Here is a 25,292-nt window from a genome sequence, read left to right as displayed (position 1 = left end):
GCAGCCACGCCTTTTGAAACACACAAAAAAGATTTTTATGATAATATTTGAGACTGTGTCAAATGTTAAGGTTGTGTGAATAGAAGTATTTAAGCCCAGTTATGGCTCAGAGAGGTTCAGACGGATGGATGGAGATAGAAACTATGAAGACTCTGAAAACGTTTTACATTTTAAATTCAATCATTTGGAACATTTTAATGAACAGAAGTAAATTAGTGAGTGTTTTATCCATATCAAGAACCAGACAACATCAAGAGTTCATAGAATCATTATTTTTAATTTTTAGGAAAACAGGTTACAATAATAAATCAGTGTAAAATATCACTTTATTGACAATGAACAGAAACATTAAGTCTAAGATAAAAAGCAAAATGACAGCAGAGATTAACGATCACTGCTCAACAATCCTTCATCAATAATCAATCAAGAAATAATTAAAGTGATCCAGAGTTTAGTCTCGGCCTGCAGGTGGCGCTCACGGGTCACGTTTAGTTTTAAACCTAAACATCAGGATTTATTCTGATTGATTTTCATTTTATTTAAACAGACTCTGCTTCCAGTTTCAGCTTAGTTTAATAATTAAAACTGACTGATTAAAATGTCACAATAAATGATCCAGACACAATCTGCACGCTTGACTTCATCGACTCAACCAAAACCTCAAATCTACCAGAAACAGATTAAAAGGATTAAAAGCTGATCTGTCACCGGCGCCTCTTCTTCTCCTGCTTCTGATCTGGACCCATCAGCCTGATTCATAACTAACCCTCAAACAAATGTCACCTTTAAATGTTTTTTTTCTACTCAGCCGAAGCAAAAAATCCAAGACCAGGTTCTGTACTAGAAAAGATCATAATATAATATAATATAATATAATATAACATAATATCATGATTAAATCACGTGCTATGACATGAGAGGGGGTGACAGAGTCAGTCTAGCGGCCTTCAGACTTCATGCTAAGCTAAACTATGCTACAAAGAAAATAATGTAAAGTTTTTTAAACATCTCAGAGAAACCAGATCCACCCAGAACTGAACCTCTTCATCTTCCTGAGACTGTGTTTATTTGTAGTGAATCAGCTGAGTCACGACCATCAGTTCAGAGATGGACGGACTGCCCCCCCCCCCCCCCCCCCCCCCCCCCCCCCCAGACCCCCAGACGCCGGTTTCCCATCAGGCCTTTGGGGGGGGGCTGTCGGGCAGCGACACAGAGTCAAGAGACGACTGTTCATCTGGCTCTGGAAGCAGCTCCTGCTTGTCACTGCAGACAGACGGAGGATGAATGAATGAATTATTCAGTGCAGCTCCACCACCAGGATGAACGGTGCAGCTGTACTTACCCGGTGGGGCGGTGGCGGTGGTTCAGGCGATGGCGTCTGAGCGTGACGATGACGAGGGTCAGCAGCAGCAGAGCAGAGATGGACGCCAGCGTGAGGAAGAGGAAGAAAGCTGAGGATGAAGATCGACATGTTTAGAGACTGAGGGAGGAGGTCGGGGTGGATGGAGGACGGATCAGAATTCTGGACAGTTCTGGTTCAGCAGAAATCAAGTCAGTCCTGAACCAAGAACCAGAACCAGAACCAGGGTCTGGACAGAACCAGGACCAGAACCAGGACCATCGGAGTCAAAACCAGAGGAATGATGAACATGAGGAGATTCTGTTGGTCTCTGGTTATAAACTAGTTTCATTCACTCTCTGATGCTTCACTTGTTCTCATTCAGTCTTTTAGTTCTTCACGAATAAATAAATCAATAAAATAAACCAGGCCACTGGAAAATGTACAATAACATTAATAATAATAATAATAATAAATGACGTCCTGACTCACCTGCCGTCCAGCGGTTCTTGGTCTTATCTCGACCTTCAAACTGACCTGGAACACAAGCACAGACATGAATGAGTTATTAATGAGTTACTAACGAGTTACTAATCAGGTTCTTAATGAGTTATTAACGAGTTACTAATCATGTTATTAATGAGTTACTAATCAGGTTCTTAATGAGTTATTAATGAGTTACTAATCAGGTTCTTAATGAGTTATTAACGAGTTACTAATCAGGTTCTTAATGAGTTATTAACGAGTTACTAATCAGGTTCTTAATGAGTTATTAACGAGTTACTAATCAGGTTCTTAATGAGTTATTAACGAGTTACTAATCAGGTTCTTAATGAGTTATTAACGAGTTACTAATCAGGTTCTTAATGAGTTATTAACGAGTTACTAATCCATTAAGTAATGAATTGTTAATTAATCTCGTTACCAGAGCTGCAGTGGTTCATACACTCGTCCTTGCTGCCGTACTGGTTCCTGTTGCCACGGCAGCCACCATAGATGAAGCTCTGACAGGTGGCGCTGTTTGGGTCGTAGTAGTACATGGTGAAGGCAGCTCGACAGGGTCCAGAGTCAGGGGCCACCAGACAGTCAGCTGGCAGGAAGAGGACAAGTGCTGGGGTTAATTAGGTTCTTCAATACCTGGCGCCACCATCAGGAAGTAGTTTAACTTAACCAGGGTTCCTCCAACTCATCCAGCTGAACCACAGCAATGACGATCTGGATCAGTGGAATCACGACGCTGGTTATCAGCTCACTTACTGAACCAGGTTTGTGTTGTTGTGGGTTCCAAGGCAGCAGAACCATCACAACCATGAGGCTGATCCACACTGATTCTCCTCAGATATGAAGGAGAATCAGTCTTTGCTCCTTAAATCTCACTCAAAAAGTCAAATTACACATCAATGGCTCAGTTAGTTTAGATTTAATGAAGCCATGAAGCAGCAGAGATGAATCAGATGTGACCCCTCTGGAGTAAAAAGATAAAACATCCTTCTATCATGTTACCTGGGCGACAATAAAGCTGTGACATCACATCAACACATCAGGTTGTTGTCCTGAATGAAATGATCCTGATTCTGAGCTGAGTTTGAGCTAAAACATCCTCTTCTTTGTGTGATTATCTCCTGAAGATGCGTTCAGGCCGTAACGCTGTTCTAGTGATTTGGGCTCCGATCTCAATCAGGTCTCAATGAAAGGACACGCGATTCTTTCCTGAACAGCTGATTGGCCGGTGGGCGGAGCCTCTTATGGGATTCAGATAGATCCTGAAAGTTACCCTGACCTGAAGCAGGTTAACTGTTCAGAGTAAGTTACCATGGTAACGTAGCTCCATAAGAATTAATCCTGCTTCATGATACTCAGGTCTCTACCACCACAACACCAGCGGGTCTTTACCTTTGTACTGAGCAGAGACGCTGTCGTCATCAGAAGGCTTCTTAGAGGACGGAAGCACAGAGACACCTGGAAAAGAGACAACACGCTTCAGACTCAGACAGGACAATACAGGGTTAGATACTCACCTGCACAGGTGTAGACAGGTATAGATACTCACCTGCACAGGTGTAGACAGGTATAGATACTCACCTGCACAGGTGTAGACAGGTATAGATACTCACCTGCACAGGTGTTTTTGCAGTGCTCCTCAGTGATGTAGTTGTTCTTGTTTCCTCTGCAGCCTCCGTACAGGAATGATTGGCAGCTGCCCGTCTCTGAGTTGTAGAACCAGTGCTTCAGCGCCGCTCTGCAGGGACCGGCCTCAGGCTCCGCCCCACAGCGCTCTGATTGGACGACACGTCTTTATTTATCTACTGAATGTATGAAACATGAGCCATCAGCTGCTCTGATCAAGTTAAAGTCACATACCAGCATATTCCTCCTCGGACATTTCTGCAGAGACAAAGAGAAACTGTTTTAATCATGATCCAAGAGTTCAAGCTTAAAATGTTAGAGATGTAGGACAGGAGGACAGAGGGACATAAGGACAGGAGGACAGGGAGACAGGAGGACAGGGGGACAGGGGGACAGGAGGACAGGGAGACAGGAGGACAGAGTGACAGGAGGACAGGAGGACAGGGAGACAGAGGGACAGGGGGACAGGGAGACAGGAGGACAGGGGGACAGGGGGACATAAGGACAGGGAGACAGGAGGACAGGGAGACAGAGGGACAGGGGGACAGGGAGACAGGAGGACAGGGGGACAGAGGGACATAAGGACAGGGAGACAGGAGGACAGGGAGACAGGAGGACAGGGAGACAGAGGGACAGGGGGACAGGAGGGCAGGGAGACAGAGGGACAGGGGACAGGAGACAGGGGACAGGGGACAGAGGGACATAAGGACAGGGAGACAGGAGGACAGGGAGACAGGAGGACAGGGAGACAGAGGGACAGGGGGACAGGAGGGCAGGGAGACAGAGGGACAGGAGGACAGGGGAGGGGACTGGGGAGGGGAAGGGAGACTGAGGAGGAGGGGTCACTGATGGGAGGGAGGAGGTCACTGGGGGGGAGAGGAGTATGGGGGAGGATGGTTACTGGTGGGGGGGAGGAGTTACTGATGGGGAGGGGTCACTGATGGGAGGGAGTGGTCACTGGTGGGGGGAGGAGTTACTGGTGGGGGGAGTGGTCACTGGTGGGAGGAGTGGTCACTGGTGGGGGGAGGAGTTACTGGTGGGGGGAGGAGTTACTGGTGGGGGGGGAGTTACTGGCGGGGGGAGGAGTTCATGGTGGGGGGGAGGAGTTACTGAGGGGAGTGGTCATGGGGGGGGAGGAGTTACAGCGATGGGCGCCGTCAGACTGAGGAGCATCGAGATTGACGCAGGAGAGCTGGAGAGCTGGAGTCGACTCATCAGAGAACTGAACCTGGACACACACATTAAAACACATTAACACACATTAACACACATTAAAACACATTAACACACATTAACACACATTAAAACACACATTAAAACACATGAATGTGGATTTAAAGGGGACATGAAACACAACACAGACCATCACTGGGGGGTCTCAGGTAAAACTGGTCCTGTGAGAACAGGCTTGAAACTTTTGATCAGCTGATGAATGATCCGTTTATTTCTGTTGTTGTCGATAAAGTTCCTGCTCATATTTTTGGACTCTTGCTCCCATTTCTTCTGTTCACATTGTGAAGCTCTGCTTAGATCCGACCACGTCCAGCGTCACGTCCAGCGTCACGTCCTCCGGAGGCGTTTTAACGGAGAAACGAAGCCTTTGGCCGTCAGTCTTAAAACTTATATATCTTTTAGTATGAGACCTTTAAATGGTCATAACTGTGTTTGGTGTCTCACGTCCCCTTTAAATCCAAGCTAAAGCTCCAATATATCGTATATGTAACCATCTCAAAGTGCAGGTCTACTGGTTCCTACAGGTTCTACAGTAGAACCGGGGCAGAGGCTCCTCTCCAGTCTGGGTCCAGGCGGACCCCCTCAGGACCCAGACTTTCCTTTTAGACGAAGCTTATAGTCAGAGCTGGACTCAGGGGGACGACGCACTGAGGACATGTCCTCTGCTGATGTCTCCCGCTCTCAATTAGCAGTTGATGAATTAACTCGTTAATGAGCGGTTGGTTCGTTAGAGCCCTGATTGGTCTGGTGCTGGTTTTACCTGTGACTCCGCTGCAGGTGTCCTCACACTCCTGCTGAGAGTCAAAGTTGTTTCCGTTGGATTCGCAGCCGCCGTAAATGAAGACGCTGCAGCTCTGACTCGTCACGTTGTAGAAGAACTTGGGAAACGCTGCTCGACATGAACCGACCTTCATCGGCAGACGACAGCGAACTGAGAGCAGGAAACACACAGTGATCACATAATCAATATTCATCTTTAACCCTTCACATAATCAATATTCATCTTTAACCCTTCACATAATCAATATTCATCTTTTAGTCTTCACATAATCAATATTCATCTTTAACCCTTCACATAATCAATATTCATCTTTAACTCTTCACATAATCAATATTCATCTTTAACTCTTCACATAATCAATATTCATCTTTAACCCTTCACATAATCAATATTCATCTTTAACCCTTCACATAATCAATATTCATCTTTAACTCTTCACATAATCAATATTCATCTTCAACTTCATCTATCTTCACATAATCAATATTCATCTTCAACTCTTCACATAATCAATATTCATCTTTAACATAACCAGTCAGAGGTCGGGGTTCACACCGCGGCTCCGCTCAGACGGAAGTCGAACCCCGTTAACCTCGTTAACCTCGTTAACCCTGAACAGAGGCAACTCTGACTTTTCTGTTTCACAAAGGAGGTTAATCAACCCGGGGAGAGCGGGCTCCCTCCGTTACCATGGTAACCGGGTTTCTCTCCGGCTCCACCCCCTAACAGGGTTTGAGTTCCTGAATTCATTCATTCTCTCCTTCACCTACAGAGGAAAGAGCTAAAACGTGTCCATTTGAGGAAGATCCCGTCAGTTTGAGGTCGTCGCGAATTAAATATACGGCGGAGAGGACAATTTTATTTCTCCTCCAACGTTATTGTTTCATCATTTCCATTCACAGCCTCATCTGTGTCAACACATACTATACTATAGTATAGTATACTATAGTATAGTATACTATAGTATATATATATAGTATAATATATCTACATACTATACTTACTATACATACCTACTATACTATACTATCACTATATAACTATACTATACACTACTATACTATAGTATACTATACTATACTATACACATACTATACTATACTATACTATACTATAAATCTATACTATACACTACTATACTACTACTATACTATACAATACTATACTATACTATACTATAACATCATACTATACTATACTATACATACTATACTATACTATACTATACTATACTATACTATACTATACACATACTATACTATACTATACTATACACATACTATACTATACTATAGTATACTATACTATACTATACACATACTATACTATACTATACTATACTATACTATACACATACTATACTATACTATACACATACTATACTATACTATACTATACTATACTATACTATACACATACTATACTATACTATACTATACTATACTATAGTATACTATAGTATACTATACTATACTATACTCTACTATACTATACTCTACTATACTATACTATACTATACTATACTATACTATACTATACTATACACATACTATACTATACTATACTATACTATAGTATACTATACTATACTATACTATACTATACTATAGTATACTATACTATACTATACACATACTATACTATACTATACTATACTATAGTATACTATACTATACTATACTATACACATACTATACTATACTATACTATACTATACTATACTATACTATACTATACTATACTATACACTGTACTTGGTTTCTTTGCCAGTGGCAGTTTTCTTTATAATACACCATCAAGACAACAGTCAGGGAGGAAGGTGCGTCTGGCTTTAAAACCTCTTGGGTATTTTTGTGTGATTTCCCTGGACACAAACCAGTGAGAGCGATTCCACGGGATTCTGGGTAAATGATGTGAACTGTTTAAATGAATGTTTATATTCTTATTGCATTGGTTTATTTTTTCCTGCTCGCCGTAGGAGCATTAGAACGAGATAATAGCGGCCGCCTTCTGTCCATCGTTGCCGTGGTGATTGATCAGATCGGAGCTCCACTGATGATGATGAAGATAAATCACATGTTCTGAAACCAAACACTCAGAGTTTCCTGTCTCAGGGTCAAACCAGAGCTCAGGCTTAGACTCAGACTTGTTGAACCCTCTTTCTGAAATAGGCCCCTTAGTCTAGAGGCCAGATCAGAGTTCACACCTGGAACCTGGACCTGGTGTGAACGTTTAGTCTGAACTGAACCCAGGCCAGTGGTTGAGTCTCGTGTTGACTGTGTAAATGTTGCCGTGGGAGAGGGAAGGCTTCAGTCTCTGGCTGTTTTCAGTGTTTCAGGTCAGACCGGTCGCTCTGGTTTTTGCAGCTTTTCCTGAGAACATGACACCTGAGGGGCGGAGCCAGAGACACTGAGATCAGGGTGGAGGCTGCATTTACTGCCTCAGCTCAGAGTAGGAAACATGTTTCACCTGCTACCAGGACGCAATGTTAGAAAGGTCCAGACTCCAGCAGCACGTAGTAAACAGAACAACTTCCTTAGTGTTTGAGCTGGTGGACGAGCAGGAAGTTTAGATTCACTAACAGAAACTGATCCACAGCCACAGGAGGTGAAGACGCTGGTAGCAAACAAACAAACAACGTCATAATCAACAGATCTGAACTAAAGGTTGCACAGAACAGGACGAGGAGGAGTATAAGGAAGAAAGACCGGTCACCATGACAACCTCTACCATGACTCAGGGTCAGGGATCTGAACCAACAACATTCCTCTTCATCATGTTTCACAATAACAAACTTCACAGACCAGCGGGTTCAGCTGTTGATTAATAAACTGTTCATCTTCCTCATCAGAGTGATCAGCTGATTCAGACCTAAACATTAAATAAACGACCAATCACTGAAGTAAATAACCTGAACAATAAACTGAACTTGGTTCCCCTCAAACTTCTCTGACCAACAATCCATCATCGTTCTTACTGTTGTTGGTTTCGTTGGTCCGGGGCTCCCAGGAACCGAGCAGCGGGGAGACGCGCACCCTGCCGCCGTCCTCGGGCTCCTGGTCGCGGGCCTGTTTGCTCTCCATCTTGCGGTAAACCTTGAACTGCGAGCTGGGCTGGAGGTCGCACACGTCCCGGTCCTGGCTCTTACAGCTCACCAGCAGACACTGCGGCCCCCCATCGGCCGGGAGCCCGACCAGGGCCAGGTCACAGCCCGGATCCTTGCAGCACGCCTCCCGGCAGCTCTCCGGGTCCGACACCTCCGAGAACCGGAGCGCGCCGGAGTCCAGAGTGGCCAGGTCCAGGCCCTGGTCCTCCTCGACGGACTGGTCCCACTGGCAGCCGAGGACGGAACCGGAGCCGATCAGCAGCGACAGAACGAGCAGCTGGAAGCCGAACATTGTTTTCTTGAACCGGGTAAAAGTTTCCAAAGCTTCGCTGAGTCTCAGGAACAGGAAGAGCTCACTTCCGCATGTGGTGAGTCTCGAATGGCGCACATATATTTACCTGAGCTCCAGGTGAGGTCACTGTGGCCACGCCCACCCGACCAACTGCAGTCATGGACCAGGACTAGAACTAGGACCGGGTTCTTCTAAAGAATAGTCCACTTTATGTCTCTTTGGAAATGCATAATATGTATGAATGAAATTCACTAGTGATTAATTAGTGGCTGAGGTCCTGCAGATCAAACATAAAATCATGTGACCACGGGCTCCTTCATCATCATCATCATCATCCTCTTTCTCAAAGACAGGGAGTAGAGGAAGGAGGCGGAGCTTATGTGTTGCACTCAAGGTCAGGGTGTAACACGTCTTTCTGTCTGTCTTCTGTTTGTCTCTTGATCTCTGTCGTTAGGACGTCCTCCTGTCCTCCTGTCCTCCTGTCCTCCTGTCCTTCCGTCCTGTGCCAGCAGCTCTGAGGTACAATCATTCACATCGACCATCCTGATCTACTCTGCAGCGCCTCCTCTGAATGCAGGACGCAGCTGATGTGTCAGGATATTCACCTGTTGCAGTGGGATCTGTCTGAGACCTGTTGCGTTTGGACTCACACTCCGTCGACCTTCGGATATTTGGAGGAAGTGGTTCATCTCTTGACTGTGTCTGTCTGCACATGGTTGGAGGGTCAACGCTTGTGTTCCTCAGCCTCCTGGTGTGAAGTCATCTACACACAGACATAATAAAGAGTAGACACCGCGTTGACCTGTAGGAGCTGACCATAAATACATATATATGTATATATGTCTATAGAGCTGATGAGCAATGTCGCCGCCATCTTGGACCGGTCATCAGCTCCATTCACTTATATTATCTGATCTAATCAGTCTTATTTATTTTATTTAACCTAATAATCGTATCTAACTTATCTATTACTTGGTGAAAGGGTTTGAGCCCATTGAACTATTGAAAGAGGACAGTTTTGAACAGCATATTTCTTTTCCTGCCACTCTGTGATGTCACAGACGTGGTTTGATAATGTGGTGAAGCCTTGATTTAAGGGACAAGGACACAACCAATAACAACAGGTCTGAATGATGGTTATCGATGGAACAGTGTCTCCTCAATGTCCCTGAGCAAGAAAACATCCTCTGTGCCTAGAAGCTGAAATGTCATCAGAGGACAGAGGACATGTCCACTGCAGACAGGGACACAGTGTCATCCTCCCCAAAACACATACACATAAAAAATTATGAAATATACTTGTAGAATTCATTATAATTAGAAAAGCATCCTGAGACTCTGACTGAATTCAACAGAAGCTCCAAAGTGAACCCTGCTGCACCTGTGTCATGTAGCATAGCATAGCATAGCATAGCATAGCATATTTACTGTGAACCAACACAAACACAATGTTACACTATACATGTAGGTGGACATGAGAAATATTTTACTAGTTAGAGATGGGCACAGTCGTTCTGTCTGTGTATAAAACACTAGTCGGTTCAGTTCATTTAAATTTTATTTACGTACTAAATAACAAAACAAATTGTCTCAAGACACTTTACACTTTAGTGTCACACGAGGCTTATTTCTACAACGGCATTCATGATGTCAGCTGTGATCTACATCTGTGATATAGACCATTTATAAAGTTTTAGAACTAGCACTAAACACGAGTTAGCCTTAATTAGCCAACCATGATTTAACAGGTTATTACAGGATGGTAACTAATGAATCGACTAAATACAACTATAAAGATGTTAAGTCGTACTTGTGAAAACTAATTCCTTGTGTCCTCCTGTTTGCACAGAGTTCTGGTCCAGTTCTTCAGTAGCACAGTAGCTGGAGGCTGAGTTGAGATCGGTCCAAGATGACGACGTTTCTCACACTGGAGCAGTTGATGCTGTGTCTTCTCTTTATTATGTCCATGAAAAAACTGGCTTAGCTCTGTTCACAACCAGATACTAGTAAGGAAAGGATTCACTGGACCAGAGGAGCAGCCCCATCAATAGCATGTGTTAGCATCCTAATGCTAAGCAGCCCTTTAACCTTTGGAGGTCCACCCTTAGCATGTGTTAGCATCCTAATGCTAAGCAGCCCTTTAACCTTTGGAGGTCCATCCTTAGCATGTGTTAGCATCCTAATGCTAAGCAGCTCTTTAACCATTGGAGGTCCACCCTTACCATTTGTTAGCATGCTAATAAATAAACTCCGCCCAGATTCTAACTCTCTGATCCAGAGATCACAAAGAATCAGAAGATGAAGACGTCGTCGTTATTTTCATTTTATATCTGTTAATAATTCTTATTGTTATTTGATTACTGGTTTATTCATGTAAACGACAACAACAACTAAACTTTCACTATTTTATTCATAATTTAAGCATCACAGTTTAATTAAGTGTCATTTAAAAACACATAATAATAATAATAATAATAATAATAATGATGATGATGATGAAGACTTTGTCTCTGGGTCTTGACGATCAGACTGAAACTGGAAGTTCCTGAAAAACACAAACGTTCGTATCAACAGACTCTCTGAGACATTTTAGGACATTTTAAGACATCTGAGGACATTTTGTTGTGTCCTGTCCCCCCAGCACACCTTTTTGTGGCAGAAGCCCTGACCCAGGATCAGGCCGAGGACGGCGTTGAGGATGTTGAGTCCACAGAGGACGGTCTGCAGCCCACTAGCGCCCCCCATCACACTGAACAGAACTACGTTCCACTGGACCACAGACCGGGGAACCAGACACACCCCAGACCACAGAGTCCTGTTGGACAGGTACCCAGAATGGCTGAGGACACACAGGGACAGGGCAGTTAGCAGGACCACATATGGACTAATTCATTCACGTCTGTCCCGCTGTCTCACCGGTCTGGGATGGGCTGCAGCGGGACACCCCACGTTGGACCTGAGGAGGTGTTGTAGAGACACAGTGGACCCTGAGACAGGCCGGTCAAACTGACAAGACAGCAGCTACCAGCAGCGAGGACACAGAGGACAGAGTACAGCACCTGAGACAACATCTGGACAGAGACAGAGACACCTTTAGTACCTGAGACAACACCTCATGACAAACGTGGTCTCACCTGTCTCCTGAACTCCCAGTGTCCTCTGGTCCTGCTGCAGTGGACAAACGCTCGCGCTCCAATCAGAACCTAGAACCAGACCAACGTGTCTCAGTGGGACATGAAGACAGGTGGGACATGGGAGTTGTAGTCATGAGATAAATCTGACATTGGACTGACATGCATTCAAAGAAAAACTGATGAGCCTGACTACTGGACACACATGAGGACATGAGGACATGAGGACATGGGGACATGAGGACATGAGGACCGTACCAGGAAGCCCGACCCCCAGAGGCCGGTGGCCCAGGTGGCCTCTCTGGTCACGTGACCCTCCAACAGGAAGTGGATGCTGAACTCGGGAAGCAGCAACAGCAGGTTGGACAGCATGCACACTGTTGCCATGGGAACAAGAGACACGCCAACACACTGGAGACAGCTCGACACGCACATCTGTTGCCATGACAACACGGTTACCACTGACAATCATAAAAGCATCAATCAATCAATCATGAGAACGTCAGAACATTTCAGCATTAGATCACTGGAATGTTAGAACGTTAAAACGTCAGAACATTTCAGCGTTAGAGCATCAGAACATTTCAGAATTGGAACATTACAACATTTCAGCATTAGAACATTGGAAAGTTAGAACATTATAACATTTCAGCATTAGAACACTGGAACGTTAGAACGTTAGAATGTTAGAACGTTAGAACACTCGAATGTTAGAACATTAGAACGTTAGAACGTTAGAACACTGGAATGTTAGAACGTTAGAACGTTAGAATATTTGAAAATCAGAACATTAAAACATTTCAGCATTAGAACATTGGAACGTTAGAACATTTCAGCATTAGAACATTGGAACGTTAGAACACTGGAATATTAGAACGTTAGAATATTTGAAAATTAGAACATTAGAACATTTCAGCATTAGAACAATGGAACGTTAGACATTAGACGTTTGTGACGGAGGAACGTGAGTGGACTCACCCTGTAGAGCTGCAGACTGTCCTCCTGTTTAGACTCGGTCTGAGGAAGAAAGACTTTTTTAGGACATGAGGACATGAGGACATGAGGACATGACTCCTCCTGGGACTGAGTCACATTGAAACAGTCACACTCCAGATCTGTCTCATGTGGGATTTAACCTAATTTCTGTGACCCTGATGTTTGGTTTTCCTTCTGTTTCCTGTTTTTATTCTGTAATAATCTCTGTTTTTCCTCTGGTTGGTTGGTTGGTTTGTTAGTTGGTTGGTTATTTGGTTAGTTTGTTAGTTGGTTGGTTGGTTGTCTGGTTAGTTAGTTAGTTAGTTGGTTGGTTGATTAGTTGGTTGGTTAGTTTGTTAGTTGGTTGGTTATTTGGTTAGTTTGTTAGTTGGTTGGTTGGTTGTCTGGTTAGTTAGTTAGTTAGTTGGTTTGTTGATTAGTTGGTTGGTTAGTTTGTTAGTTGGTTGGTTGGTTGGTTGGTTGGTTAGTTTATTAGTTTGTTGGTTATTTGGTTAGTTTGTTAGTTGGTTGGTTGATTAGTTTGTTAGTTGGTTGGTTAGTTTGTTAGTTGGTTGGTTATTTGGTTAGTTTGTTAGTTGGTTGGTTGGTTGTCTGGTTAGTTAGTTAGTTAGTTGGTTGGTTGATTAGTTGGTTGGTTAGTTTGTTAGGTGGTTGGTTGGTTGGTTGGTTGGTTGGTTGGTTAGTTTGTTAGTTGGTTGGTTGATTAGTTTGTTAGTTGGTTGGTTAGTTTGTCTGGTTAGTTAGTTAGCCAGCTAATGAATTAGCTTTGGCCAGGCCGTAAATTATGTAAATAATAATTATTAATACTTTAAAATAAAGTGTCGGTTTGGGAAATATTAAACCACGTAAAGTAGGAAACGTCTTGTACACGTACAAATTCTGTGCATATAACACATTATTTTACATGACTATTTGTCTGTGTAAAGTTTTCTCCAGCTGATCCAGATGTTCTACACGACATGAAGAACTGGACTATGAACACTTTAAAAGTGACTTTGATGTTTTGATGATTTTGACTTTGTTATTTTTGATTATGAAAAAAGATTTATTTGTATGTATTAGTATTTGCTTGCAGTATAATTAACTGAAATGTGACCCATAACTTGTGATAGAACTGTTTTTTAATTAAAGACATTAATCTCTAAATCATAACTGTATTTAATATATTATATTTCAGTCGGGACACACGGCATCAAACCGGGAGCGAGGCCACCGTGTTAGCCGGCTGCTAGCACCTGGGATAGTGATTAGCCTAGCTTAGCAGCCCGAGCTAACCCGGTAGCGCAGAGTTGAGTAGCCGGGTTTCAATGTTCAGGCCGCTTTGGTTCCACCCCAACACGACCCCCACGTCCATATTTGGAGCATCCCAGTGTGGGCGGAGTAAAGCTCATCCAACATGGCGGACACAGGCTCCGCCCAGTACGGGCTTCATTTTCGAGATTCAGAATCCAACGGGTGACGTCGCGATGGGTTTGTCCATAGTATATACAGTCTCTATATAATAAATATATATAATATGATATATCTCATGTGATGTATATCATGTATCATTCTCTACGTTTCTGTAGCCAGGACGTAAATAACATCCGCTGCATCTCATCATTAAAACCTGTTGCAGCCTTATTCGTGTGGTGGATCAGGGATGAAGACTTTTTTGTGATTGTGACTTGCAGCTGATGACATTGGTTCAGAACCTCAGTCGTCCACACAGCGAACGGGAACATGTCCAGTAATGATGCTAGTGATACATGCTATTGATAATACTGATGCTACAGATGCTATTGATGATCATAAAGACATCGCATCATGAAGAAGATTGAATTCCATCTTAAATCAGGTGATGAGTAAGTTTGTGCCTTTGTGCCAGTTTAATTATTATTATTATTATTATTATTTAAAAGAAACAACTTTGTTGGCTCTTGTCTGTGAAGGTCCTCAGTGTGTTAACCTCATCCAGGTCATGGTTTATCCAAAATATTTAAAAAATGTCTAGAGACAGGAACAAGAAAACTCAAAATCCTTCTCAAAGAGAAAGAGGTAAAAATACCAACGTATCAAAGATGTGGGAAAAACCCTGAGTGTCACAGCAGAAGGAGCTGGTTCTGAGACCGGACAGACCAGTAAAGGACTGAAGACGTGAAAATAAACAGGGCGGGAACAAACTGGAAGGACGAGATATGTGGAAATAACAGAATAAAACACAAACATGAGCTTTACGCTCTCAGGTCAACACATCTAAACCTGAGGAACTTACACACAGAGCTTTACCTAAACCCAAGGGACGTGTCCATCACTTCCTCTTTGGACTCGTCTCAGACGACTGTTCAATTTCAATTCAATTCAAATAGGTTATTTTAAACAAACCTTATTAACCTGTACGTACTGTTCATATTCTGTACCTTCAATAGTCAAGAATTCCCTTCTAGCAAATATTTCCACAAAATGTTGAACTACAAACCTATTCAAAATGTTTAAATAGCTCATCCCACTTAAAAAACGAATGATTAAACCTCCATAAATGTTTCAAAGAGCAGGGAAAGTGTATTTTTAAGTTTTTCATGGCTTTAAAGATCTAATCCACCACAGGAAATCAGATCTACCCTCCAGAACATTTTAAATGTCTTTTTAATGAATACACATGCTGAGACAGATCTTTGACACATGAGACATAGACCTGAGACACGGTATCAGAGTGGACAAGCTGTGAGACATGGACGTGTCCTTTAATAAAGCAAAACAACAAAATCAACTGTCTATTTTTATTTCTTATAAAACTTCAATCACAGAAGAAAAATGGTACAGACATGTTAGACATGTTGTCTCACATGACGCTGGTCACATGACGCTGGTCACATGATTTCCAGCTGTAAACAGGAACTGATCAGTCTGAGCTGGAAGTCACAGAGAGGAGGTGACAGAGGCGACGTCTCACTCTGACACAAAATAATAAAACCAACGATCAGTCAGAGACGAGCTCTCGTCAGACGTCAGTTGTTGAGGCTGGAGAACATCTCAGTCAGAGTAGTTTGTTTCCTCCCTCTACTGAAGGGGGAGGCCTTAGTGGTCTTTGTAGCTGGCGAGGAGGAGGAGGAGGAGGAGGAGGAGGAGGTCCTAGCAGTCTTCCTGGAGGTCTTCCTGGAGCCCGTGTCCTCCTCCTTCTGTCCTTTGCGGAGGAGGTAAGCGTCTGCAGATCCCTTTCTTCTGTCAGTAGCTCTTAGTTTCTCCTCCTCATCCAGTTCCTTCTGGAGGAGCAGAGCCAGTCTTCGGTCCTCCTCTTCCTGCTGCCTCCGGCCCTGAAGCTCCAACTCCCAGTCAGCAACCAGGACGCCTCCCTCCGAGGAGGAGGAGGAGGAGAAGGAGGAGGCGGCGGCTGGAAGGAGACAGCCTCCTGCCTCCAGCTCAGACCACTTTCTCTTGTGGCCTCCATGTGAGATCAGCTGACTCCTCAACTCCTCCTCAGGTCCAAGTCCAGGTCCAGGTCCTGGGTGGGACTCCTCAGGTCCAGGTCCAGGTCCAGGTCCAGGTCCAGGTCCAGGTCCTGGGTGGGACTCCTCAGGTCCAGGTCCTGGGTGGACGCCCGTCTCAGAGAGGACAATGTTCTCCTGAAACATGAAGACATCATCACTGTCTCCTCTTCATGTCAAACCTTCAGACATTAATGTCTTCAGACCAACCTTATTGGACAGGAGTCTGGGGGCGGAGCTCTGGAGTCTGGGGGCGGAGCTCTGAGATGGACGAGGACACAGGAACCTGTGACACATGGTAACACTGAGGGTCAGAGGTCAATGTCTGGACACATGTGTCTCTGTTTCCAGAGGAATGAAGTTGACCTACTTCTCAATCTGTCCCACCTCCTTCTTCTTGACTGGAGGGACCGGGGGACAGTTCTGCAGAAGACAAGAGGACAAAAGAAAAGAAACTAGTCCCAATGTCTGCTGCATGTGATAAGACAGAGACCCATGGAGGACGCCCCCCATGTCCACGTCCTCCGGGTCTAATGAGTCTGTTTTCAGTGAAACATTCAGTTTATTTCTACAGGAACAAAACTAATTGTCTCAACGATAAAATCTGGTGTGAAACGTGCAGGAAAGACCAACTTTAACAATAAGAACCAGAACCAGATCTAGAACCAGAACCAGATCTAGAACCAGAACCACGTACTGACTCTCTATAAAGGTTCATCTGTAATAATCAACACTAACCAGCTGGTGACTAAGTGTCAGAGCCAGATGTTCGTCCTCCTCCCTCCTCCTCGCCTCCTCCTGTAGGAGCTGCTCCTCCTCAGCCAGCATCCTCTGGATTAACTCCTCACTGGCCTTCGTCTCCTCCTCCTCCAGGACTCTCCTCTCCTCCGTCACCTGACATGAACACATGTATGTATGAGTTCTCCCCCCAAACCTCCACCCTCCCGGGAGCTGGGGGGTTAATTATTAGCCATGACTCACTCTGATCAACTCGTCCTCATATTCCTGACGCAGCTCTCCAGGACAACTGACCCTGGGGACACACACCAGGGCTGGACACAGAGGGACAGGGTTAGAGGACACAAGCCACAGAGGGACACAAATGGACAGAGATATGGACAGTGTTGCACTCTAAGCTACATGTTAAGCTACAACATCTGGAAACATCCACAGCAGGAGCTAATGCTAACTTCATAGATACCTGAGTCGTCCTCGCCCCCGTCCTCGTGTCCACTAAGGCGTCTCTGACACTGCTGAGGGAACCAGGTCTGGATCTGTCCCCAGAGGTGCTGGTTCACCAGAGACTTGTTCCTGGTGTTGAGTCTGGCCCAGGTAGAAACTCTCCTCCTGCACATGGGGCAGCACAAGGTGGCTTTATCCACGGACTCCAGGAAGCAGCCCTAGGGGGACCACAGAGACCAGGTCAGAGACCAGCTCAGGGACCAGGTCAGGGACCAGCTCAGGGATCAGGTCAGGGACCAGGTCAGGGACCAGGTCAGGGACCAGCTCAGGGACCAGCTCAGGGGCCAGCTCAGGGGCCAGCTCAGGGACCAGCTCAGGGACCAGGTCCCAGACTGGGTCCACTAGCAGGGACCAGCTCAGGGACCAGGTCCCAGACTGGGTCCACTAGCAGGGACCAGGTCAGAGACCAGGTCCCAGACTGGGTCCACTAGCAGGGACCAGGTCAGAGACCAGGTCCCAGACTGGGTCCACTAGCAGGGACCAGGTCCCAGACTGGCTCCATGAGGAGCACTGAGACCAGCGTTGAGCTGTGTGGAGGATGTTGGCTAAACTAACATCAACCCTCTCATCCACTTTAGCTCTTTCATCCCAAAACACCAGCCTGGATTAACAACACCTCCTCCATCACCTCCTCCTCCACCTCCTCCTCCTTTGGGTATTTACAGAACTGATGCATTATTATTCTATATTTTATTTGTGAGTGTTGTTAATTTTTTGTACATTCTTTCAAATAAACTATTGTTTCTTGTCTAAATAAACAGTGTCAGAAGGTGTGTTACCTTGCAGGTGTGTGTTACCTTGCAGGTGTGTGTTAGCGGTTAGCGGTGTGTTAGCGGTTAGCGGTGTGTTACCTTGCAGGTGTGTGTTAGCGGTTAGCGGTGTGTTAGCGGTTAGCAGTGTGTTACCTTGCAGAAGGTGTGTTTACAGGGAAGTGTAACTGGCTCCATGAATATCTCCAGACAGACGGGACAGAGACAATCCTCCCGGGACAGAGCTCCCTCTCTCCTCCCCTCGACTTTCACCTCCATGTCTGACACAGGTGCCATCCTCCTCCTCCTCCTCCTCCTCCTGCTCCTCCAGGAACAGTCTCAGCAGAATTTGTTTCTGACCAGAGAAGCACATGAGACACAATGAAACCAGGAGACATTAACTTTCCCCTGGTGAGACACTGGTGTTGACATATGTCCAGCAGCAGGACCTGATGCTACATGAAGGATCGGAGGGTGGAGGGTTTGGGACCATGTGAAACCTGCATGGGGACCAGGCGTCTTTAGACCTTGATCCCGGTGGAGGGACAGTTTGCTCAGGGACATGTTGAAGACATCAGGGAGCTGCACATTCTGAACACTGGCAGCGTTACTTTAAAACATTATTGGACTGAGTTAATGTTTAAACCAGAACTAATCTGCTGCCTCCTGTGACTAAGACTTTATGAAAATAACTAGTGTATCATTTTTATTTGATTTATTTATGAACCTAAATGATTCGTCGTGGATCAGCAGCTTCGTTTAAATCAAAGTCCTTCGTGATCAACTGATAATTAAACTTCATTTAACCCGTTTGAAAGTCCGTCAAGGTCCAGCCATTAAATACCTGCCGGCTGCTAAAGTTAGCTGCTAACTACCCGCTGTATAATACATGTAATGGCAACAATGATAATGTTTGTAATATACATGTTTCCCGAACTAAAGTCTCAGCATTTTAACAAACAAAAACACAACAGACCTGGACGTCACTCACCCCTGAACTCTTGGACGTTTGATGCTAACCGTTAGCTGGTAGCTACGAGCTAACACGTAACTGCTATGAACCCTCGTCCGTTCACATCCTCAACCGGACCTTCATGTTTAGCGCATCTTTACCGGAGAATAACAACTTTTTTATCGGCGAATAGCAGCGTTTTAACGGAGAAAAAATAACTTTTTTGTTGGAGGTTAGCTAGCGCCGACACCGAATACCCGCGAGAAACAAACTGTTGGTACAGTGCGCATGCGCCCTCCACACCGCGCCGCAGTGACGTTACTTCTTCTTTGTTTCCGGCACAGGAGACGCCGCAAAGCTTCTTACTTATTACTGCCACCCAGTGGTTCATGTAATATCGCCTCAGAAATCACTTGATTCTCACTATGACCAATACTCCGCTCCCAGCTCTGTGTTGTCGCAGTGACGTCAAGAAAACATTTTATTTTATTCATAAATAAAAATCTATTCATAGAGTTTCTATTTTATTCATGAATAAGAACCTATTTACAGAGCTCATATTTTATTAAGAAATAAAAATGATATTTCAGATTTAAACATCAGTAGATCAGTAGTTGTCACAGTCATGATTTTATTTATTTACAGCTTTGAATTGCAGACTTGCAGCTGCACCTTTTTTGCCTCTTCAGGGAAAGTTTTCAGGTTTGAAATGAACGAACATAAACTATGTGAATACGTGAGTCCAGAGCTGAGACTGAGCTGGTTATTAAAGTTTTCATTCTATTAGTGATGACCAGGGTGGTTATCATGAACTGGTGAACTCATCAGTCCAGGGGAACCCGTCCCTCTGTTTCCTGCGCTTGGACTCCGGGTTCTGAGCGGCGTCTCCACCACAGCGGTGTTTCTTGAGCTGCCTGGAGTCGGAGAAGCCGTGCTGGCAGCGGTGGCAGGAGTACAGCTTGATGCCCGTGTGGATCTGCATGTGGGACTTGAGCTGGTTGGACTGCCTGAACTTCCTGCTGCACACGGAGCACTGGTAGGGTTTCTCCCCGGTGTGGACCAGCAGGTGGCGGTGGTAGTTCTGGGGCGTCCTGAACTCTTTGCCGCACTGCTCACAGCGGTGAGGTTTGACTCCCGTGTGCAGCAGCTCGTGCTGCTTCAGCTGCGACGTCAGCAGGAAACCTTTCTGACAGACGGTGCAGACGTGAGGCCGGTCGCCGCTGTGCTGCCGCAGGTGGTACAGGTACAGGTGTCTCAGGTGGAAGGACTTTCCGCATGTGTCACAGGTGAAGTCTTTGTTGTGGGTGTGGCTCTTCTCATGAGTCCTCAAGGTGCTGCTGCTGCTGAACGTCTTCGGACAGAATTTACAGCCGAACGCTTTGACTCCGCTCGACCTCCATCGGCCCGTCGCCTCAGACTTCCCCCGGCCGGCGCCACCGCTGTGGACCAGCTGTTGGTGCTTCTGCAGCTGACAATTGTAGAAAAACGTCTTCCCACACAGGTCGCACATAAACGGCTTCTCCACGCCGTGGACCAACATGTGGGTCTTCAGGGCCCAGGTCCCAGAGAAGCCCTCGCCGCATTTATCACACCTGAGGGGACGGACAACACACGGTTAAAGACACTGGACGATTGATGAGATCTGATCAGACAGATTCTGACTGATCTGATCACACAGACTGACGCTGTGGGCCAGTACCTGAAGGGTTTCTCTCCGTTGTGGAGTCGCTGGTGTCTCTGGAAGTTGTACTTGAGTCCGAAGCGGAGGCCGCAGGTCTGGCAGGTGAAGGGTTTTTCCCCGGAGTGGACCACGCGGTGCTGCAGCAGACCCATCTTACATTTGAAGGCCTTGTCGCACTCGCTGCACTTGAACGGCCGCTCGTCAGAGTGCGACCTCTTGTGGACGCGCAGGTTGCTGGCGGTGGAGAAGGTCTTGGTGCAGGTCTGGCAGGCGTACGGCCGCGCGCCCGTGTGCACAGTCTGGTGCTCTCGCAGGTTCTTCTTCCTGGTAAAACTCTTCCCACACACGTCGCACATGAAGGGCTTGATCTTAGCGTGGGACACCTCGTGGTAGCGCAGGGCGCCGGTGGAGGTGAAGGTGCGGTCGCAGGCGTGGCACTTCAGCGGCGTCTTCTCCAGCCGGTGCGACGCCTGGTGGACGCGGAGCTGGCGCAGGAGTCTGAACTTCCTGTCGCACTGGTCGCAGCGCAGCAGCTTGTCCGGGTCGTTCTCCTGCGCCGCCTTCAGCTGGTGGGTCAGCTGGTGCTTCTGCAGCGTCTGGGCTCGGTAGAAACCTTTATCGCAGGACGTACAGGGGAACGGCTTCAGGTGGCAGGACACGTGTTTCATCAGCTGATGTTTCTGGTGGAAACCTTTGTTACACAGTTCACAGAAGAACCTCTTGTCCTTGTACTGCTCCCTCCTCCTCCTCCTCTCCACCTCCTTCTGCTCCTCCTCATCCACTGCACACAGTAAAACACGAGTCAAACGTTATATGTGACTGTAAATCACTAGGCAGATAATCCGTTAGCGCTCGTACTGATAAGTTATTGTTATGTCTCGTAAACAGTCAGAATCTGAGCAGCGTCAGTGAATTGTGTGTAAACGTTAACCACAGTAAAGTCTTATGTTTCAATCATCAATTAATCAACTCATTAACTTATTGAAATGAATCAGCTCCTGAACCAGGTTTTAAGTCTGATGGTCCTATAGTCTGACTCTTCTGGTTTTCTCTTTCTACTTCCTGTTAAAAACTGTTCACCTTGTTTTCGTTCTTTTCAGCTCAACCTCACATGACTCACAGACTAAAACCATTTTTCATGTTCCACTTGTTGGCGTTTTGCTTTTCACCGTTTCTCCTGTGCATCAACATCACAACAATATTCAGGAAAAAGTTTGGTGTAAATTCTTAATGAGTCTAGTTTTACTTGGTCTAGCACCACAGTTTAAAACTGATCTATAGTTTGAAGTCAGCACTTTGTACTAAAGTAGAAACGGAGACTAAGTAACGAAGTGTCTGTAATGTGGTCGAAAACATCGGGACTAAACATCATGGGACCAATAAGTAAAAGTAACGTCTCACATGTTTGACTCTCAGGAAACTTCTGATTGAGAGTTTTCTCTTCTACAGATTCCACCTCCATCTCTGCTGCCTGGAAAACAGAAACATCACAACACAACATGTCACAGCTGCTCTTTGTGTAACTGGTGTGATCTCACTCAGGTCTGGAGTCTCTTACAGGAGGAGACGTCGTGTCTTCACTGTGGACGTGATCAATGACCACAGGAAGTGATGCCATGGACACGTCCGCTGATTGAGGGTCTGTTTCTAGAAGCAGGTCCTCGTGGACGTCAGATGGACCTGGTCTCTGCTGCAGGGCCCAGCTGCTCCTGCTGCTCGGTACCGGTACCAGAGCTGGGGCCGGTACCGGTACCAGAGCTGGGGCCGGTACCCGTACCGGAGCTGAGACGGAGCCGATGACAAACAGAGGGGACGGGGCGTCGCCGGATGGTTGGACGTCCTGAGATGAGCAGCGTTGGCCTGAAACAAGATGGAGACACTAAACCAGTTCAACCCACAGACCGAATGTAACCTGGCCTCAGTCCAATCCAGTCTAATCTAGACCACCTGACTCACTGGACTGGTTCTTCTCAGGGTTCCTCCGGTCCCTCGGAGACTCCAGTCGTCTCACTTTGTCTTTCAGAGCTTGGTTTTCTGTCTCCAGCTTCATGAACAGCTCTCTGAACACACTGCAGATTTTACGAAGAGCTTCTCTGGACATTGAACGCAACACAGCCAAGACCTGCAGAAAATGTCCACAGACTGTCTCTAAACATGTGTCCACAGACTGTCCCTAATATGTGTCCACAGACTGTCTCTAAACATGTGTTTATGTCCCGGGACACGCTGGGACGTTGTCACCGCTGATCAGACTGGAGACGGAGACCCGTCACTGTCTGTCCCCTCCTGTCCCTCACCCAGCTGTCTGTCCCCCCCGTGTCTTACCCGGCTGTCCTCGCTCTCCGTCCCGTCCTGTCTCAGCTCCTGCAGGACACACTCGGCGGACTCCAGCGCCACCTCCATGATCAACTCCGCCTGGGAGGAGAAAGTTTGGATCGCCTCCATGTCTTAGTCTCCTAGTCTGTCTCTGTTCGGCCCGGTGTCTTCTTGGCTCGTCCCAGTTCGGCTCTGTTCGGCCCGGTGTCGTTCCCGGTCCCAGAGTCGAAGACGGTTTAACAATAACCCGTTCAGGACGAGTCCCTGGCTCTGTTTACATCCGGGACCCTAGAACCAACATGGCGCCCAGAGAGACTCGGTGTACATCCGGGTCACTTAGCATCCGGGTCCTATTGGGTGGACGAAATAAATGTCTTATTTTCTCCATTAACGGGCCTATAAATGTTATTGCCAAAGTCTGTCAACATGTAAAATGCCCTAATTTAAAAATCCCAGCGTCTACTTACTTAAAATGTTTTAAATTCTTTAAAATGCTTTAAAGCTCAATCGCCTCTTCAGTCACGGAGCTGTGTTTACCTCAGTCTCCAGCGCCCCCCAGTGGCCACCGAGTGTAACTACACCGACCATCTGTAGTTCTACACTCCGACCAGCAAACACCAACAATACAGTAAATAATGAATAATAACAGCAACGATGAAAATAATAACAAGTATATTTATTATTAAAATATTACAGATAACTTTGACATCTCTTTATTTTCTTCACCTGATAATAATAATGATGTTATTATTAATTTAACTAGAAAATTCCCGCTGAGAAATTTTGAAAGGGCAACGAGGGGCTACTGCGAGGGTACTGTCTCTGTCAACATGGGAACCAAACCCACTGTATAATCACTGCATTATAATGACTGCATTATGTTGCCATAGCAACCAGTCTCAGAGAGTAGTGTGTGCGCTTGTGTGTTTATGTGTGGGCGAGGAGTGCATGTGTGACTGTAATAACAAAGTTACCTGTGTGTGTGTGTTGGTGTGTATTGTCGTAACATAAGTGTGTGGGACACAGGGATCAGCTGTATTAACAGCAGAGACATCAGAGGAGTCCCTGATTAATGAACCAGCTGTGGCTCAGGCCTGAGGGTGTCGAGGTGGTCGTCAATGACGACAGAACGTCCCTTACTGTGACAAAACGGTAGCTCCTATCAGAAAACCAAGCAGACCGTGGGCGTCATAAGACCTTCCTGAAGACTTTGATATGTTTTTTGTATGTTTTTATGTTTTTGAGTAAATATTTTGGACACACGTGCAAGTTTAAACAGGTCCTTCTCCTTCTCTCAGAAAATCTTTGCATTGGAGTGAATGGAGAGCAGGTACTTTACCACGAACAGAGGCTCCCAGTTTAAATTCTGTACGTCTCACTGCTTTGCTGAGCACATTGTGAGAGACACAACAAGTTTGTCTACAACTGTGGAAAAAATCCCATATTTCTTGTAAATCGTGTATCTCGTATTTTGTAAAGAAATGTAATAGCACACCAATCCAGATTAAACCCACGTTTTGATATATAGAGACAAAAAAAAGGGAGGAAGAGGAATAATAATGATAATAATAATAATAATAATAATAATAATAAGAAGAAGAAGAAGAAGAAGAAGAAGAAGAAGAAGAAGAAGAAACACGCAATATAACAATAGGACCTCTGGGCTAGGGTGTGGAAACAATGAATCTGCTGTAACTTCATTAAACTAAATGAAATCACTTCCGTTATTCACATGTAAACCATGGTCCTGCTGAGTAGGACTCTGTAATAAGCACACAAAGAAGAAAGTCACATGGACATCACATCACAGGAAATGTTAGCATCTTAGCTTAGCTACCTTGATGTGACATGAATGTTCACTGCCCTCTAGTGGACAGGTAGGT

The 25,292-nt window shown here is 45.5% G+C and overlaps 5 protein-coding genes across 7 annotated transcripts; all 5 read right to left on the bottom strand.

The window, feature by feature from the left end:
- Window positions 1-252: 252 nt before the first annotated feature.
- Window positions 253-8,977, bottom strand: spint2 (serine peptidase inhibitor, Kunitz type, 2). The gene is made up of 9 exons (XM_047594650.1): window positions 8,458-8,977; window positions 5,460-5,630; window positions 3,701-3,724; window positions 3,454-3,615; window positions 3,233-3,298; window positions 2,265-2,429; window positions 1,832-1,876; window positions 1,343-1,451; window positions 253-1,263 (listed from the first exon to the last, which is right to left on the bottom strand). The coding sequence occupies exons 1-9, from the start codon at window positions 8,876-8,878 to the stop codon at window positions 1,176-1,178; spliced, it is 1,251 nt and encodes a 416-aa protein (XP_047450606.1). The 5' UTR covers window positions 8,879-8,977; the 3' UTR covers window positions 253-1,175.
- Window positions 8,978-11,301: 2,324 nt separating this feature from the next.
- Window positions 11,302-12,177, bottom strand: LOC125013224 (transmembrane 4 L6 family member 5). Its single transcript, XM_047593690.1, has 5 exons — window positions 12,172-12,177; window positions 12,013-12,081; window positions 11,795-11,949; window positions 11,525-11,717; window positions 11,302-11,423 (listed from the first exon to the last, which is right to left on the bottom strand). Exons 1-5 carry the CDS (start codon window positions 12,175-12,177, stop codon window positions 11,403-11,405), a joined length of 444 nt encoding a protein of 147 aa, XP_047449646.1. The 3' UTR covers window positions 11,302-11,402.
- Window positions 12,178-12,201: 24 nt separating this feature from the next.
- On the bottom strand, window positions 12,202-13,062 carry LOC125013743 (transmembrane 4 L6 family member 1-like). The gene is made up of 2 exons (XM_047594642.1): window positions 12,988-13,062; window positions 12,202-12,444 (listed from the first exon to the last, which is right to left on the bottom strand). Exons 1-2 carry the CDS (start codon window positions 13,060-13,062, stop codon window positions 12,202-12,204), a joined length of 318 nt encoding a protein of 105 aa, XP_047450598.1.
- Window positions 13,063-15,692: 2,630 nt separating this feature from the next.
- Window positions 15,693-19,698, bottom strand: rnf168 (ring finger protein 168). Of its 2 annotated transcripts, none has more exons than XM_047594616.1 (8): window positions 19,437-19,698; window positions 18,617-18,815; window positions 17,671-17,869; window positions 17,451-17,521; window positions 17,208-17,363; window positions 16,840-16,892; window positions 16,680-16,755; window positions 15,693-16,607 (listed from the first exon to the last, which is right to left on the bottom strand). In XM_047594616.1, the coding sequence occupies exons 2-8, from the start codon at window positions 18,755-18,757 to the stop codon at window positions 15,993-15,995; spliced, it is 1,311 nt and encodes a 436-aa protein (XP_047450572.1). In that variant the 5' UTR covers window positions 18,758-18,815; window positions 19,437-19,698; the 3' UTR covers window positions 15,693-15,992. The 2 variants fall into 2 exon arrangements, with proteins under 2 accessions (XP_047450572.1, XP_047450571.1); XM_047594615.1 differs by having other exon boundaries at window positions 19,452-19,698.
- On the bottom strand, window positions 19,452-23,714 carry LOC125013714 (oocyte zinc finger protein XlCOF6-like). Of its 2 annotated transcripts, none has more exons than XM_047594600.1 (6): window positions 23,419-23,714; window positions 23,041-23,215; window positions 22,652-22,953; window positions 22,495-22,564; window positions 21,112-21,874; window positions 19,452-21,004 (listed from the first exon to the last, which is right to left on the bottom strand). In XM_047594600.1, exons 1-6 carry the CDS (start codon window positions 23,536-23,538, stop codon window positions 20,218-20,220), a joined length of 2,217 nt encoding a protein of 738 aa, XP_047450556.1. In that variant the 5' UTR covers window positions 23,539-23,714; the 3' UTR covers window positions 19,452-20,217. The 2 variants fall into 2 exon arrangements, with proteins under 2 accessions (XP_047450556.1, XP_047450557.1); XM_047594601.1 differs by having other exon boundaries at window positions 23,050-23,215.
- Between the last annotated feature and the right edge of the window lie 1,578 nt (window positions 23,715-25,292).

The sequence above is a fragment of the Mugil cephalus genome, chromosome 9, assembly GCF_022458985.1.
Source record: "Mugil cephalus isolate CIBA_MC_2020 chromosome 9, CIBA_Mcephalus_1.1, whole genome shotgun sequence".
NCBI classification, from domain to species: domain Eukaryota; kingdom Metazoa; phylum Chordata; class Actinopteri; order Mugiliformes; family Mugilidae; genus Mugil; species Mugil cephalus.
This window is presented reverse-complemented; position numbering and strand designations above follow the sequence as displayed.